Below are 18850 nucleotides of genomic sequence, written 5' to 3'. Positions count from 1 at the left end.
ATTTACTATCATCATTATCAGTATTATTATTTATTTGTAATATTATTTTTTAATGCACTTTTTTGTCTTAAATTATTATTGAGATAAAATGCAATCCAGAATGTTCTGTTTGTAATGTTTTCTTTGTTGTTTTGTTTTGTTTGTTTCTGTGTCTTTTGAGTTTTGGTTTTTGATTATAAATGTATGGAAATATAAAAAATAAAGTATTAAAAAAAAAAATATTTTGTATGGTTGCATGATCTCCTTTGCTCTTCCCTTAAGAGACACTGCTCTACCATCTTTCTATTTCTCTCCCTCTGTAGGTGGTTTTTGTGCCATCCCATAGGAACGAGAACGTGAGGGCTTGGGAACACACAGCTGCACAGCTTCTGTGGACCAGGTACATTTAGGAGTGGACATATTCTTGGATTCAAGGAATGGAGTATGGATGTAAGGTCAGACATTCAAACATTCAAATTGAGTGGCCTCTGGGCCAGATCCTGATATAGAAATATGTTTATCAGGTCAGATGTTGGAAGCACAAAAAATACTGTACATAGCTTTGACTTTCTCATTGGTTGTAGCAGGGCACACATCTTGACACATCGGAATTGAAAGTTGGCGTAGTCAGAGGGTTTTGCTTACAATTGCATAGAATACTTGCTCTCAATTAATTACTGTACAATTAATTATATGGGAAATATAGTTGACAACTGCTCCTGCATGTTTTATATGTTGAGAAATCTTATTAGTTTCAGAATGTAAGGAGCCCTGACATGTAATTAAAGAAAAATAGCTGAAATAGAAACTGTGTTTATTATGATGCCTTTGAGAGGCAGTGTTTTTGTTTGTTATTGTTTTTGACAACAACGTTTTCTGCTGCTTTGACTGAAGTTCTAGTGAAGCAATGGAAGAACTAAGCTCTGAACTGCAGAGTTGTCAGACTTAGTATTTATTTTCGCCCGCCTCTGTTACATCAATTCAAGTCAATGTTATTGATTTATAAAGCTCCATTAACAATAGAGTAGGTCATACAGCACTTACAGGGAGACGTTGCCATTAAAATGTCATAATTTCTCAGAGAGAGCTCCTACCCAACCTCAAGGGGTGCAAGCATGTAGAGAAACACATTTTATAGCACATTTTATTCTGTATCAGCCATGTGGGGCTATAACGATGCCAAGTTTTGTTTGGACTGGTGGGATTTCAGTAATAATATTCTCAGCTAAAAAATGTTGAGAGGACAAAAACACTAGCCTGTATGACCACTCGCTTCCATGGTACAGCGGCCATAATAAAGTCACATAAGAGTCCTTATTACTACTGTATTTGTAGCCTTTAATAATTAGTCAAACCACAACTAAGCATTCAGACTGACATAGGTCCCCTCTCTTATGTACTGAATGTGAAAGCCAACCCCAACAGCATGCATTCAACCACAATATTGCAGAGGGTATTTTTTCACTTGGTCACATCATCAACATGTGAGCTTGAGCTGCCTGCTTGATTATCGTTAATGCCTTCTGGCAGAGATGAAAAAAAAAAAAAAACGAACACAATGCCCATAGACTTGTCTGGGGTTGGTCCATGTCCTGAGGCAGGTCTTGTGCCTTGCCCTCAAGCAAGTTGGATTGTTGACCAATGAGGTGTTAAGTCGGAGTGGCCACACTTCATAAGCCTTGCTGATGCAGCTCTCCTGTACAGGCTCTGACAACCAGGGGGACAGACAACACTAAGCACAGGGGACTCATGGCCCCAATCCTTCAAACTTTCAGTTTTACTCATCTCACTTTTTTTTATTGCAATGGCGCTAATCGGGCCTGTATTGCTGGGGGCAGGGATGTTTGAGTGATAATTGAGCACCTGGGGTTTGCACCCATGTGATATCTGCTGGGAATGTTGAGGTTCGCTCGCCTGAAAGTCAGTGATTTTTTTTCTCTGTCTCTCTCTCTCATTCTCTTTGGAAGACCAGAAAACATCAACACCATTTTAGTGCAAAGCAATCATGTCATCAGAGTCTTGCAGAAAGTTTCCGTTTGAATCAGCCACTAATTTCATCAGCATTACTCACACAGCTCCCAGACTTGAAACAGCAAGAATAGGCAATCACTCACACAAGGAACCATGCCCCATCATCAATCAGTCTCCCTTGTAAGGCACAGCAACAGTAATGCACATGTGACTATACTCTTAACACTGACAAAATAATGCAACTGATGGTATGTGAGGAAACAGACGACCGTGACAGAAACTCGCTGCTTGAGGTTGTAAGTGAACAAACTACAAAAGATTGTGTCTAGTAATGGAGGCAGAACATTCCAGCAGAGGATGTGGCGTGTGAGGAACAGCATAAACTCTGTCGCCTATAATTGCTCCTGTGCAAGCAGATGTCGTGAGCTTAGAATTATAAGGTTCTATTTCCGTTTAGGGTAGTTCTGAGATATTGAGCATCACATTTTTTACATAGTTAGCAAAACTGTTATGTAGTACCTTTTTATTTTACTAATAACTAACTAAAAACATTTTTTTTTTACAAAAATAATACCACACAGGCAGTAATAAACACCTAATGGATCAGATTACAGTATGTCAAAAACTCAATTTCGACCAAAAGTGGAGATAGAATTCTCAGTTCACAATGTGTCTGTGTGTTCCTGGTCATTTTCTGCTTATTAAAATGTTGAGTACCCACGATTGGTCAACATTGTTTACCCTGTACACCTAGGGAGGCATACACATTCTGATTAAACACTAAAACCTAAAGCTGAAATTAAGCTACATGAAACTGAAACTCTGTGCTAAGAATCAGATCATTCCATGGAAAATCTTGTCTTCATTTATACCCTCACTGAAAAAATGGCATGCAAGAATTGAAGCATGTGTACTAAACTAAATCCCATCTTCATTTCTGATTCCCCACACTCAAAAAATACAGTGAAACATGCCCTGACTATGCAGACAGAGGAAAAGACACATATATTTGAATAGTGCTGAAGACGCACACTCATCTATGTTCATCATACATTTTGGTCATTTTGATATAATCGACATCTTTTGTAATATTTAACCGTCTGTTATTGTGTGAGATGCTATGTAAACAAGAAATAGGAGAAAAATAAAATATGAAATTTGTAAAAGCAGACAGCATACAGTCTTCCTACAAATAGCCTTTGAGCCTGTGGGGCATTGAGGATTGTTTACATCTTTTTCCCCCATCTTTGGATGATGTGATTTGAAAGATTTCATGAAGATCTTAAAACTAGGCCTGGGTGTTGACTGCATTCCTTGCAACCCCTCTGCCACTGGCCCTGTCTTCTCTGGGAAAGACGTTGTCCTGAGCAAACCGTGCTGGTAAAGTCCCCAGGAAATAGGGACATTCCTTTTTCTCATTTAGCGTTCTACTGTTTCACTGTTTACCACATTTTATTCTTGAGCCTTTGATCATGCAGCTTTTCCCTTTACTATAAATGTAAACAGATTGCTTTGAAGGTTTTGCTTTGAAGACATTCTGCTACAATCCACAGACAAACATATGGATATGTATAAAGTACTTTTGAGATATTAGTCCATTTATGCATGTGCTGTTACAGTCAACAAATACTGTATGTTCTTCTTGTTATTTATATTTTTTATTGTTTGTTATCATCTCATGGGAGATAAAAAATGCTTTCCGTGCTGTCTTTGTTTCCTTGTTATTGCTTCCTTCTGGATGGTGTGCTTATTGTTTCCTGTTCAAGATTTATCTGAGTTAGATCAGACCTGAACAGGAATCTTGTGAGTATCCTTTGGCTGTCGGTGGGCGTAGACATGTCCACCCTGACCCCTTTCCTCCACACTTCCCTAACAGGGACCACTCAGCAGAGACAATGGCTATTCAGCAACATCATCATATTCTGCTCCAGTGTCTTGCACTGGTGCTGATGGGTAACTACATATTTAAACCAAAACAACCATAAATCACGGAGTGGTTATTTATTTTGCAACTTACAAATTATTTTAAGAGGCATTTGTTTTAAGATGCTGACTTTTGTCTTGTTGCAGGTACCTGTCTGCATGCACACACTGTGAGAGTTCAGCCCAGAGAGCTGTTTGTGGAGCTTGGTTCTGCCTTCAATCTCAGCTGTTCCACAGATTGCCCTAGAGGACACGCTTCCTGGGTTACTCTGGATGACAGTGATTTTACTACAACTGAAGACAGACAAGGAGTTCTCCTCTCTGTTTTATCTACACATGAGCATCATGCTGGAGATTATGTTTGTATATCACAATGCAAACAGCAACACAAAAAGACTTCAGCCAGACTACATGTTTTTTGTGAGTTTAACATGCTGCAATTTCATCATTGATTTATGTAAGGCTGGAGAAGGTTGATGTCAACTGATTTTGTATTTGTGATTTTTGTAGGCCTACTTACTCACTGATCTAGGTACACATTAGTATAGGCTACGTAAAAAAATGGTTTTATGCTTTTTTCTTCAAGCCTTTCCTGACCCTGTGTTGTCCATGGCTCCACTGAATCCTGTATCTGGACAGTCTGTGCAGGTTAATTGCACAGTTAGTGTTTACTGCAGTGATAACTACAAAGTGGACATCAAGCTGTTTGGAGAGGATGAATTGAGTGGGCCAATGCATACGTTTTGCGATCAGTCCAACAGTTGCAACCACACACTGTCTGCTACAGATCGAAGAGGACGAGAGAGAGTTAACTACATCTGTTTGGCAGAGTTCACCGTTTCCATGCATACTCTTAGCAAAACTGCAAATATGACAATACAGTTTCAAGGTAATTATAATAGCCTGTACAAAACAATAGAATGTTGTCTATCTTGTCAGTATTCTCAGAATATGTATATGAATACAATACGTACATACACATATTCAGATATACACACATTTCAGCTAACAAAAACACAACAAAAATGTCAAAAAGTTTCAAGCACAATATCTGACAACTTAAAATTATCAGTGAATTCAAAAATGTCAAAAACATTATTATTATTATTATTATATAAAAAACAATTATAGACATTAGAGCTGCGGACTCTATGCAGTATCCTACAATGGCCTCTTTGACCAGCAATGCTGCAACATCAGTGGAGTTAATTACTGAAACATCCTCTATGGAGAGTAAGTCTTCTTTTTTCAGGGATAGGTTCGCTTGATTGGTTTATCAGGCCTGGAATGCAAAATGTGGATTAAGAAAAAATCCATGTACAATTTTCAGTATGACTTAGAGTTAGCAAAACTGCAAATGCAACAATACCGTTTCAAGGTAATTATAAAACACAAAACAACAAAATGTTGACATTCTTGTTAGTGTCCTAATTTCAGAGTTCTATATTATACATCTTTGAAAATGTTGAATTATTGAAATCATTTCGACTTGTCAGATACAGTGAAACCATTGTTTTGTTTTAAGCTGAAATGTGTGCACATACACAATATATGTATGTGTATTATATTCATAGACATTAGAAAAATGGACTCTACTTGGTATACCACCCCTACTATGGCCTCTTTGACCAGCACTGCTGCAACATCAGTGGAGGCAATAACTGAAACATCCCCTGGGGAGAGTAAGTCTGTATATTTCTCTATTTCTGCACATTAATATCAGTCTTTAGATATGGTAGTCTATACTTTAAGTCTATTTCGTTTTTACTGCAGGCCTGTTAAATGCATGTGAGTGTGTTGGTGTGTGTGTGTGTGTGCGTGCGCGTGTGTCTGTGCGTGTGCGTGTGTGTGTGTGTGTGGCGGAATAAGAAAGGTTCTATGTTCAAATCTCGGTATGACACATTCATCAAAATGTATGTTTCATGAGTCAGTGAGTGGCCTGAATTGGAGCATGTTTTTAAATCTCTCTCAGATTTTAGGAGGTACTTACAATGCTAACAAAACTGTTCAACTGTATCAATGAAGCAATGTTTTTTTTTCTTTGTGCTCACATTTGACATGTAATGATTAATTAATTAGTTAAAATGGTTAAAAAAAAATAGTTTAAGAGGAATCTTGTTTGACAAAACTGATATTGCAACTTCCCATTAAGGGTGTGCTATCCTGATGGGTCACATCAGGAAGCTCAACGTGTGATAACATTATCCCTTTCAGCTTTATTTTACAGGCACGACTCTGTATATTTTGGAAGTTTTGACACATAGCCCTGTTTTAATACGGTTGTGTCCTGAAATTGTTTACACAACAAGTGAAAATGTCAATTATCGGGAAGAACAATGGACACGGGCAGTAATAACACCAATAATGTCTAGTCCAGCTTACAGACAATGGACAGGAGGACAGATGTTTCAGAACTTCAATAGCTTCAGGAAAAAAAACACATTAAGACAAGAGTTTACTGGAAGTTTCACTTATTTTAAACTTGGCAATATTCCCAGCAGCAGAGGAAATGGCATGTTGGAAAGATCGAGTGCCAAAATGTCACCTCGTGCCCAGGTTTAAACCTTGGCAAACATTCCCACATTGTCCTGCATGTTGGGATTTTGTTGGCACTCACTCACCCCATGAACAGCAGTGATTAGAGGTGATCTTCCTGCACCTTCTCATCATTTGTCTTGGCCCCATGCAGAAATCCACCGTCACTAGGTCCGTTATAAAAGGGGTGAAAGCAGTTTTCCTAGTGGTAGGCTACAAACAGTACAATGGAAGAAAATACAAAATAATAGATATTTTAAAAGTGCTATCTGTGTTGCATTTCTGAAATTTCCTCTGTAGCCAGCAATAGATTAAAATAATGCAATTTTACAGGTTCAACTTCAGTGCCTTTTGACTACAGAGATGACCCCAATGCTGTGAAAGCAGGTGTGTAACATTTTCCATTACAAACTTTAAAATATTTTCTGAGGACTTCATTGAAGAGCATTACAAAGGACGATGATTATCTCGTTTCACTGTAGAAAACTCTCTCTCTCTCTTTCTCTGTGTGTGTTAATATCTGAGGGTAATAAAGAATTTTCAATGTCTTTTTATTTCAGTGGAGCCCGTCTCCAGACTCACCACTTCAATAATAGGTTCCACTGGTGCACTTTTGTTTTCTGCCATGGGAATTGTGATCTACGCATGCAAGTATGGAAGGAAGCTACCTTGTCTTGGAAGTGCTCGAAGAAAAGAAAACACAAATGAATTAAAGGAAGTGTCATGAAATTCAATAGGCTATATGTAACATTTGATAACTACAGTACACTACTACATTACATAAAGAAAACACAGAAACATTCAAATGGTCTTATTAATGCAATAATTATTAATTCTCTATTTGCTAAAATATGTTTATATATTTTAGCAAATAAAATATGTTTTATATTTGACATTGACTCTCTTTGTAATTAATTGTCAGCATACACAAAATATTTTAAACTAAGGGTTTTTTTGCATCTATCTTTAATCTTTCAACTCAGGTCTACCTACCAACAATTTTGACTGAAAGATGAACGCCATTAGACTAGTTCATCTAAATTCTGAGTTAGTTTATGTACAACAAAAGGACAGGCTTCACTATAAGACCTTTAACAAGTTCATGTCATGTATAACTGACAAAGTCCTAGAAATTTCCATAATGACTCAGTCTAGTTTTCTATTGTTGTGATGCAGCATCAGACTATTCACACATGTTTATTAGGGTGTTTCCAAGATTTATGTCAAGTTGAAAAGAACAGCTATGCCAATTCCTGTGGGCAGTAAGGACAGTGAAATAAGCAATGAAGACAATGTAGTTGTAAGAGTGGAACACAGCATCAGGTATGACCTAAAGTGAGAACGATGTGAGGATGGGTAGGATGAGAGTGAAAAGTAAGGCAGTGAGGAGAATTTTCAACCAGGGATAGGCTTTTGGTTGTCGCTGATCAGGGATCAGGGATCCATGGCCATTACCTAGTCCCTATCTGAAAGATGGTCTATCCACCATATAAAGGGTGGCAGCCTATTACTTAGGCAGGTGTTCTCCTGCGTGTCTCTTATACACATTGTACTGTAGACAAACCTTTACTCTGTGCAGAATGATGTAAATGTATTCCTCTGAACTGTATAGGCTAGAGAATGGAATGGAGCCTTTCAGGCATCAAAAAGGGAAGAGGGAGTCACTCCCATATGTATAGATCAGGACGGATAGTACTGCCCATTGGCCTTAGTGCACTGAAAACCAAGGCTGACGCAAAAATGACAACTGCCCTGACCAAATATGAGTGAAGTGCAGTAAGTGTGATGTTCACCTGGCTGGGCTTCACCACAAAATAAATGTCTGGTTGAGTTTCACCAGCGATATGAAAAGCAACAAGGGACCCATCTAACACACAGTGAAGAGACGTTTTATGACTTGAATCAACGTGGTATATACTCAAAATTCATTGTTCATAAATATGTCCATGAATAATTAATCAATTTATCGTTAATGAATTGTTTTTTACATTGACAAATCGTGAAAAATTATATACCTAAATGGGACATAGTCATTTATAAATGACGGTACCCCAAAATAAAGGTCAAAGGTCAATTGAAGGTGTTTGAATTGTTTTCCATTGATATTCTTAATAAGTCCCATAGAGGGTTAATTGGGGGGAAAAAGAGGGTTTAGAGTGTAGGCTACACAGAGCGTTTTGGGCTTATGCTGCATTTTCCCAGCATATTTTACTCTTTGGGCATTTCCCTGCATGAACACTGTCCTAACTTGACATTTCAGCGTTTCTGTCCTTTTGGCTATATTTGGTATTGATAAAAAGGCCTATACATTCACTTTGATATAAAGTTAATTTGTATTGCAATGTAGGCCTAATGTAATAGACTATTTGACATTTATTTGACCTCAGGCGTAAACATGAAACAAGCCTATTTGTGCAGTGCCTCATAGCCTCAAGTCGTCGCAAAATTGTGTAAATGGTAGAAGATACTGAAGTCAAATAAGAATGTCCATATAACCAGGATAAGTCAATTTAAAAAAGTCTATTAAATCATAAAATCCAACGGGAATAATCATAGACCTGGGATTAATCTTTCTTTTACTGTGCATGGGATTAATACACGATGCACTCGACTCCGTGGGCAGAAAAAGGACCAACCCCCTCCGAATCGTCTTGCGTAAAATCCTTGCGACACTCAGCAGGTCCAAACATGGCGGCGTCTAGGCTTGAAATAAATTTTATTAGGTTATTGTCGCGGTGTGAATCAATCGCTTCAGAAAAACGAGGGGAAACGGAATGGAGGCTAGAGAAGGTAATCCTAGATCATTAGGCAGTCTATCTATTTGTGCCTATCTTTGTTGTCATACTATGACGGTTTTATATTCAATAGCTAACCTCATCTGCTACTCTATGCTAACTCAGCTAACTAGGAACGTAGCTTGAGCCACGTCGTCAGCATCTGAATCTGACAGCCGGGTGAAGCTGGTGTTCCTGATGCTTCTTTTGTGTATACAGCGACAGCAAGTCTTCTGTATGCCTCAAGACGCATCGTAGATTTTAGGAATGTGGTGTTATTGACATACGCAACGCAACAAATATGTCTACCCTTACATTTACATGAAAACCTTTAGCATTTCTCTCCCATCTGTGAGGGTAACGCTAGAAGCTACTGCAATCAACCCCCCTGAAACAATGTGATGATAGATGTAACGTTACTTTAGAGTGTTTCTTTTCAGCATGTTGAAGTTACATTCCCTTGAAATCACATTTGATTGGATTGACAATACCTAACATAAGCGATGAATAACGTTAGAGATTTCTCCAGACTAACAAGCTAACCAATATTAACGAGGAATGGTTGTAACGTTCACGATTTGAAAAACATCCATAAGTTCTGAATAGACTTGTGGTTTTCATTTTTTTGAAGTAGTGGGTAACACGTTGTTCGCCAGGTGATAGGTTTTGAAATGTTGAACAGTAGCCTGGATCACGCTCCCAGAACCCGTGCTGTTGTGTCTTCACATTAAACTGTATAAAGCTTTTTCATTTTAATCACGTAAGCGTTTTACAGTGTCCCAATGCTGCTAAGAGGCTTGCATGGGCTACGTCTGTAAATTGGGACAAACATTGCTGCAGTCATGTTTTCAGAATGATGCAATCTATTCCCTTTCAGTATGTTGGTGCGCTAGAGGAAATGTTGGTGGCGTTGAGGAAAAGTCCAAGGTGCATTTTAGTCTTGTTGCTTTTTACTTAAATAATCATCCTTACAAACTGTGTAGAAGTGTACTGACTGCAACAATATGAACCAATTTTTACACCTTTCAGCAAACCAACTCCAGAGGTTATAACAGATTACACTCGAAAAGTGGATTTTCTAAAGGGGCTGTTGGAAGCTGAAAAACTGGTTAGTTATACAAGCTTTATAAAACATGTACACCATTGAAATGTAAGGAATTCTCAGAAAATGCTTCTAAATATTGAGAAGCTTCTTAATTGTTCTGTCTTGTAGGCTGGTTTCATGGCCACCAAAGTATAAGTATAGCAGAAGTATATAACTTCATGTGGCATTAACAGCACTGTAAACTCCAAGTCACAAGATCATTTTGAACAGTGTACAGCACTCAAATTAACAGTCACATTATTGACACAAAACACAAGTGTGTGACCTTTCCTTGACAAAGTGGATGTGCTGCTTTTTTGTGTGTCAGACCTCCTCTGCCGAAAAGGCTCTGGCTAACCAGTTCCTGGCCCCAGGAAGGACCCCTACTATCGCCAATGAGAGAATGCCTGCTAGCAAGACGGTTCACATGCAGACCAAGGCCCGATGTGCTGGAGAAATGCGCAGTGAGCTCATGGGGAAGGTGAGCTGCACCTGAAATGAAGGCGTTGTTGCGGTAGACCCTGCTGGGATCTTCACGTGTGCACGGAACCGAAAGTACAGTATATTAGATTGTGGTGAAGTAACCACGACATTCCTCTGTAGTTACTCTCATTCTATCTCCTGTCCTGTGCTACCACACCTCTAACTCTACACGGGACTTGGGACAGAATTGGGTTCAACAAACATAGCCCTTGTCAATGTTGCAAAGTCAATAGAAAGAATGTAGAGATTTCGCTAGATGGACTTTCCTTTCAGATTGTGATTTTTTAGATTGCTGATGTCTTTGCTTTCCTATTATGAACTTTACATTCTTTTTTCTTTGTTTACCCACAGGGGTCCTCGGTCACAGGTAAGCATCTTTCATTTTCTCATTTCCATTGTAAACGTATATCGTTTATTGGGCAAAATATTAATTGTAACAAACTCTTTATGTTCTGCACAGATTCACCCGAGTCAGAGCTGCGACAGAGAAGGTAAATGTCTCATGTTTTCTGAGCTGAATTGTTATAAAGACAAACTATTAGCTGCCATATTGTTGTGCATGTAGGGCATTTGTATGTTTTTTCTCTTTCCCTTTGCCTTTCTTTGCATCAAGAACTCGTAGTTCAGCATTATTATGGGCATGTTTAAAAATGGGCTCAGCTTAGGGAGTTACCATGTAATGTCTTCTTATAGTGTCCCAGTCTTTGGTGCACTGCCTTTTAACTGAATGACCTTAGTAATATCCTGGTGCCTTGGCGTAGTCATTGACATTGAGTAGCACCTTTGGGAGGTCGTCTGTGTTTTTGTTTGTTTGTTTGGTTGGTCGTTTTTGCTGTGCTGCCCCTGTGATGGGGGTGTCAGCAGATTTGTTTGACCTCTGAGGCAGCCCTCTCCTTCCCTTAGAACAGTGCCTTTGGATGAGAGACAGTCTGCCACCGAGCTGGACGCTATCCTCCAGCACCACAACAACCTGCAGGAGAAACTGGCCGAAGACATGCTTAATCTGGCCCGCAACCTGAAGAACAACACACTGGCACAGCAGAACATAATCAAGCAAGACAATCAGGTGAGCACTACGAAACAAATACATTGTGCTGGTTTTCTTTTTAGCTTACAGAAAGCTGTCTAGTTGTGTAAGGTGTAGACCATTATTAAAAGACAGTGAGATGTTTTTTTGAGGTAAGAGTCAATTCACACAAGGCAGTCTTTCATAGTGTGCGGGATGAGGTAACCACCATAACATAAGATTCCTGTATAATATTAGATAATGCATATCATTTTAAGATCACTTAGTTTTAGGTGGCAGTGTTCATAAAAGTATGTTCTAAATGGCTATTTCACTGAAGTGTCATAAAAATTATCTGTTAAGATAAGAATTGCGTAGCTTATTAAATCAACTGCTGTAGCAAAGTCATGCTGATGTAGTTTCTTGACCTCATATCTTTAGGCAGTGAGGCTATTAAATTGGGCCACAAGGTGGCAGTAGTGCTGCAGGTTTGAACTGATGCTTACTGGTTGCTAAGCAGATGTAGGATATCGCAGTTGATGAGGAAAATGAATTGTTCCTATACAAGAGTTGTCATTGAACTTAAATAGACAAAGGTGCGCTACCTTGAATGCGAAGTATATATCATTTAGTAGGATTCATTACTGTTAATCTAACACAAATGAAATGCAACAACAATCATATTGAAGAAGACAAAAGGAGATATCTGGTGTTAGCCTGGTCATACCTGGTCATACCTCGTACTATCGTACAGAGGGTCTGGACCTACTCCATTCAGAATCGATTTCAGGCTGGAGGCGTGAACACTGTTGAATTTGAAACGATTGGGCCTGATTTTACCCAATCGCTAATGTTTGGTTGTGACAGCTATTAGTGATGCTCCGATCGATCGGCCGCCGATCATGATCGGCCGATATTGGCTAAAAATGGCTTGATCGGTGAAGCCCAAAAGCGCCGATCAAAAAAGCCGATCATGTGACCTAAATTACTTGCGTGTCTTTTCCACCTCCAGGCGCGGCGCACAGGCACACAACAGTAGCCTAGAGTACATAGGAGCTTGCAGTGACAAACATGAGTAGGCTAAAGGTTCAGTGTAAAATACCATTTGCAATGTATGTCGTGCTGAAATCCCTCAAGTTGGAAGCCACCAACGAAGTTTTAACACCACTGACGGACAACTGAATATGTCTGGTATGAGAAACTAAACCTGTCAACTTCCCCACCCTTCAATCAGCCGACTGTAGGCCTACTAACCATAGGGATAATAAGAGATGGAAAGACATCACGTTCAGAATTAATTTGCCTCCACGAACAACCTCGTTGTGGAGTATAAAGCCCTAAACACAGCAGTTACGATTTTGCAAATATTTGTAGCCTAAAATATTTTTGAAAGACAGTCAGACTCTCACATCTAAAACAAGACAAGTCATAGAGTTTTAAGTCACAAACTAGTCACAGACCATGCAGACATGCGATGATATCAGACATGTTTGATATTGTCGTAACGGCAAAACTAGAAAAAGACTCCGACTGGCTTACAACCGCTAATGGACACCTTACATTAAACGAGTTTACGGGAGCGCGCCGCGCCATGATTTCTGTCCCGACTTGGGGTATTTATTCGCCGACTGTGAAAACATGGCAATATCGTGCAATGTAAGTCGGCCCTAACCTGCCTTGATCCACGATATGACTCCGCAGGCATGAAATACTAATGTGTATCTCCCCGTGTTACCAAACAGTGTAGCCTACATTGACAAGTTGAAGAATAGAGTAGCCTAATAGCTTCCCAAGCGCAGACGCCTGTCCAATGTCCCTGCTAGCTTAACAGTGCACTTTATTGACTCAAACTGGTGGCATTTAACGGCATGTTTCAGTCATGGGGGATTCCAAAAGAAAAAAGGCTTGCAATTTATTGCTTACAGTAGCTTAAATTGTTTCTTTTATTGGGATTTGGAACAGAGAAAAAGCCATAGTTTTGCACTTTGTGGCATTAGGTTTTGATGTAACACGTTTTTCATTTAATGTAGTCAGTATTTAGAGGCTATACTTTTCAAGTAGCCTAGGCAATGTAATTTGGTCTCATCCCATTTAGGTTATCTGTGTGTTGGTCTGCCTGACCCCCTCCTTGTATGAAATCATTTTATGTCTCGCTATATATTTGGAAAAGATGGCCAAAGTTATTTCATTTTCTAAATACAAATCGATAAATGGTTGTTCTTCCAACATCTTGACTAGCCTTTAGGCCTACTGTCTTCTATGCCACTTACATTAATTCATAGTTAGTTTAATTTCTACAAATGATGCAAACTCTGCTAGACTATTGTTAAAAGACTCTCATTCCCCTGCCATTCTGTGATCGGCAGTGATCGGCAATCGGCCGATCATGATTTTGGTGATCGGTAATCGGTGATCGGCCCCAAAAAGGCTGATCGGAGCATCTCTAACAGCTATAGAGACTACAACGTGCATATGCTCGACGTCATCGTTAACACCCGCCTTCCCCACCTTGAACACTTGTTACAGTGCATGCAAATGCACTGTTCTGTTCTTCCTGGGCATCTTCTTCTTCTTCTTCTTCTTCTTCTTCTTATTCTCCTAACCAGGTCCTATTTCGCTTCAACCGTTTAACGTAGAAACTTGGTTCAAACTTTGTTACGTAGGTCTTGAAAATAAGACTAAGTCTATGTATATTTCAGTTCTGTAAACTTGATACTTTTTGAGATATTAACAAAATATGTTTCCCCATTGACTTTTCATAGACCTCTGAAGCAGCTATCCTTGCCCATATAAGGAGATCCGGGAGTTAATTGAAGCCAACTGCCCATATATGGCAAGCTTTTTTGTAGGCGAACTTCAGAGGTCTATCGCACTGCACTGCTGATTAAGCTGATTTGCACCTGTGTCAAGAGCCACCTGCTCAAGGCCCTATCAAGTTTAATTGACAGCCAGTTAAATTGAACCTGCATTATCAGCTCTCTCTGTCTACCCATTCACTCATACACACACACACACCTGACTGCAGCACTTCATATACCACACTTCTCCATGCACTCCACAACATTCTCACCTTAACCTAACTCCCCCATTTCACTGCATCATAGAAAGCCATGCTCCTTACATCCACTTGCATCCACTCACACACACACACACACACACACGCACGCACGCACACTCACACGCACTCACACTCAGAGGTGGAAAAGTCAAGCTTCAGAGAGTAAAAGTCCAATCACGTATTGGTTCGGTTTGTAAATTTAAGTTTGTTTCACATTTTATCTTATGTCTTGCTTTTGCATGCACTGGTAATTTCCTCGAAATTACGTTTTCTAGTTATATTTGATTTTCCATTTGTTAATCATCCATTGTATTCTTTGAGCTTTTTATATACTAAAGTGCATTATGAAAGCTCAGTCCTGTGCCGTAAGCATGGCCTAAAATTGTGAACGGATCACAGCAGTGACCATTGGCTCTCTCTGTGTCTTCCAGACCCTCAGCCACTCTATGCGGCAGGCGGACGTCAACTTTGAGAAGCTGAAGACTGAGTCAGACCGGCTGGAGCAGCACGCCAAGAAGTCGGTCAACTGGTTCCTGTGGCTCATGCTCATCCTCGTGTCCTTCACCTTCATCAGCATGATCCTCTTCATCCGGATCTTCCCCAAGCTCAAATGATGACCCGCCTCCGCCCCCGACGGCACTTCGCTAGAGTTAGTTTCGGAAATGTGTTTTTTTTCCCCCCGTTTACACACAAAGCATGTGTGGACGTGCACACGTGCACAGCTAGAAGAAAAAAAAAGAGAGAGAAGAGGCTGTCATTGTATTTATTTCAACAGAGGAGAGGTGAAGCAGACGAGGCTGTCGCCTGGATCTGAGAGGACATGAACATGGTCGGTTAGAGAGCCTTAATCGTCACACAGGGGCTGCCCGCTAGCAGTCTGCTGCTGTGCTGCACAGCTCTGCGCACCAGTTGGACTGAACTGCACTGTCATCACAACACGTCGTCGCTTTTCCTCTCCATTACACGCACACGTGCTGCGGATGCCGAGCGTGGCGCACAGGACGACTCCGATCTGGTTTCCACATCTGTCCCTCGCGGCCTTCTCGTTTTCAGTTCTGAGCGAACCCTTGGCATCCATACATAACTTGTCCGGTTTGTGTCATTGACGCAGTCATGGGGTGTGGTGTTCCAGTCATCTGTTTGTTGTTGTTCGATGTTGTTTGTTGTTTTGTTCACAGCCCTATCATGCATGGATGTTTGGTTGAGTGTGTCAGTATGTTGGAGTGCATTTTACATGCGGGATTTTCCTGTCTTGGCATCCAAGGCTGCTCCTTTGGTTGTGCATTGCTGTCCCCCAATGATGTTTAACCACATCTTATTCATAGTGCCCCCTGGTGGATAACTGGCATTCCTGCATGTTCCGTAGGAACCTCTGAAGTGTTAAAGGAATAGAAAAAAAGCAAAGGAACTAACAGTGTGTTAGGCTGCAGATGTCACCCATAAGTGTAATAGTGACCTAATATGACTAGACTTACCAGAGAGAGGGAAGGGGATGGGGGTGGTCTCTTCTGTATTTCCAAGTGAATGTTCTGTCTTAAATGGTCTCAAAACAAACCGACTATTTTGGGCTGTCTGGCCTGTCCAAGCTTGTTGCTCAAAAGTTTAGTTGGATGAGTTGCTGTAATTTGGAGGTATGTCATGTGTTTCTTCCAGCCAGGTATGTCAAAGACCAAAGGGGGGGTTGTAGTAATAGAAAAACAGACTCAGACTAAAACAAACCTACCTGAAGCTTCCCCCTAGTTCTTTGACATGCCAGGATCACTTTTAATCCTCGCCTACCTATGAACATAATGTCGTTTTGGGAGTTTTTGATGGATTGTTTGTCAAGCTGAATTCCTCATGCAGAGATTCGTTATACAGATCTGTGTAATGAAAGAATCAATCATGTCTAACACCTTTTCCCTAGAAAATACGTTTCTTCCTTGCGTGTAGTCACTGTCATTCAGTTTCTTCCTGATCATAGCCCATATCCCATACAGTTTCTGAGGAATTTTGTCAAAGGCAAAAAAAACGTCCACTCTCCATGTAGAATAAACTATATGAAGTGTTTTATTTTAATAAAATAACTTTGAATCTGTCCTGAGAGTCGTGTGTGTGTGTGTGTGTGTGTGTGTGTGTGTGTGTGTATGTGTGTATATGTGTGTCTGTGTCTGTTTGTAGGGTGTACAGTATGTCGTGATTGTTTTGATAGATACGTTTCTTGACAGTATCATCACACTTGAGTAAACTTCAGTCCTTGTCTGAGGGCAGTGGCTTTCCCACACCCTGAGTTTTTGTTTTTCTGTTGTGTTTTCTGTCCAGGGCAACAGCAGGGACTTGGAAGGCTCTCTTGAGTGTGGGGATTTAGGGAGATGGAGGATGAGTTCATAATGATTACTGTTGATGTTGATGGGCTAAAGTTTGAAAGGGAAAGGGGATTTCAGAGACTCCGTGAAACTATCATTACATTTCCTGTCTTATGCAAACAGTCTCTGAATAGTGGTCTTTTTTTCATTTCTCAGTTCTCTGTTCAAAGTGTTTGGCTTGCTGCCATCATGGCTAGGGGTTCAGGGGTTTAGTCTTGCGCTGCGAGAAACTGCAGCTCAAGCACTGTGCAATGCCTCCAATTCTTAATTTAGTAATTATGAAAAAGCAGTTAATGGAAGGAATATTACAGGCAGATACACAGGTTATGCACACAGCAGGGATCTTTTTTCCCTTCATCATTTTGTTTATCTTGTAAACATTTAGCCTATTGACAGTATTGCATAAAAACAAATGTTTTAATAATAACGCTTTTTTAATTTCATTTTCACAAAAACAATTCTATGTGGTGATTAGATTACATGTTTAATGATTTGGGCCTATCGGTAGCCTACCAATGGATTGCTTTGAGTTTCCTGTTTTTTGTTGTGAGACAAGAAAGACTCAAAACACTTCTCAAAACCTAGCAGGCAAATATGCAAAGTGAAACGTAAGATTTTTCTTTATATTCCATCATCTGTGGAGAAATCCCTGTTCTGTGTTCCTTGTCGTAAGGTCTGCGTTCACTGTCCCATTCTACGGCTCAGTTCTGCCACCCTCACTGCGCGTTTTTCCCACCACACAACAGCAGTGTCAACAGTGAAATCTATTTACAGATATGGAAAATATGAAGATTTATTGAATGTTTTTTGAAAGAGGGGAGGGATTTTTGAGGCTGCTTTTGAGGAGGACTCCATCCTCTGTGTAAGGATCCAGTGGCCTGCTCTTTCCATATATCTGAGTTGGTGAGCCCAACTACTCCTGGGAGCAATGCAGAGCTACAGGGATTCAAAACTCCAAAGGCTATACATTGTTGCTCTGGGTTGCAAAAGTATTCAACACCCTTGAAATTCATCAAGATGTCCACATTTTAAAAAGACACTCAAACACGTTTGTAATTGGGAACATTAATTAAAAACTGAAATATTTGCTAAGTACTCAAACCCCATTATATAAGTTCCGGATGACAAATTATCACAAATAATGTAGAGGTGCTACTTATTTGATCATAGCTGATTATAATTAGGTGCAACCAATTTTTCAGGACAGAAAACTCACTCTTTACATAGGTCATCTGCTGGAAATAAAAAGAGAAATTACTAAATAGAGTGATCAAGAGTGATTCAAACTCGATTCCACTCGAGATAGAAAAGGAAGGCAATGATTTAAAATATCCATATTTAAAAAGCAATCGGCAATCGATTTGTTTGTTAAGATTACCCTCCCTTCGAAAGGTATTTATTAATTATGCATGTAAGTTTTTACATGCATAATCTACATCTAAATTCTACCACAGTACTCATCTATGCTGAATAATGTCAAAATGTTTACTCTGAATAGCTGGTGTAACTGACCAAACCTAGATTGGGACATTGAATAGTGTCTGTTCAAGCAATGGATTGATATTATATATAAGGTGAAAGGCTGTAACTGGAGGACCTCTAACTTTTTGCAGTAGCAACAAGACCTCCAACCACTGGCAGCTGTGAGGAGTTCCCGGATGGGATCAGGCCAGTGGGTTCAGCCAGAGGCGA

The 18850-nt window shown here is 39.9% G+C and overlaps 1 protein-coding gene across 3 annotated transcripts; it reads left to right on the top strand.

The window, feature by feature from the left end:
- The first annotated feature begins 3772 nt into the window (after positions 1–3772).
- use1 (unconventional SNARE in the ER 1 homolog (S. cerevisiae)) lies at positions 3773–16891 on the top strand. Of its 3 annotated transcripts, XM_062555708.1 has the most exons (13): positions 3773–3903; positions 4021–4293; positions 4460–4762; positions 5448–5555; positions 6742–6795; positions 6969–9198; positions 10060–10109; positions 10212–10290; positions 10595–10747; positions 11101–11116; positions 11210–11240; positions 11653–11815; positions 15245–16891. In XM_062555708.1, the coding sequence occupies exons 6-13, from the start codon at positions 9010–9012 to the stop codon at positions 15425–15427; spliced, it is 864 nt and encodes a 287-aa protein (XP_062411692.1). In that variant the 5' UTR covers positions 3773–3903; positions 4021–4293; positions 4460–4762; positions 5448–5555; positions 6742–6795; positions 6969–9009; the 3' UTR covers positions 15428–16891. The 3 variants fall into 3 exon arrangements, with proteins under 3 accessions (XP_062411692.1, XP_062411691.1, XP_062411693.1); XM_062555709.1 differs by lacking the exons at positions 3773–3903; positions 4021–4293; positions 4460–4762 and adding an exon at positions 4770–5251; XM_062555707.1 differs by lacking the exons at positions 10060–10109; positions 10212–10290; positions 10595–10747; ... (2 more) ...; positions 11653–11815; positions 15245–16891 and having other exon boundaries at positions 3813–3903; positions 6969–7301.
- The last annotated feature ends 1959 nt before the right edge of the window (positions 16892–18850 follow it).

This window comes from Sardina pilchardus, chromosome 15 (genome assembly GCF_963854185.1).
Source record: "Sardina pilchardus chromosome 15, fSarPil1.1, whole genome shotgun sequence".
Taxonomy (NCBI): domain Eukaryota; kingdom Metazoa; phylum Chordata; class Actinopteri; order Clupeiformes; family Clupeidae; genus Sardina; species Sardina pilchardus.
This window is presented reverse-complemented; position numbering and strand designations above follow the sequence as displayed.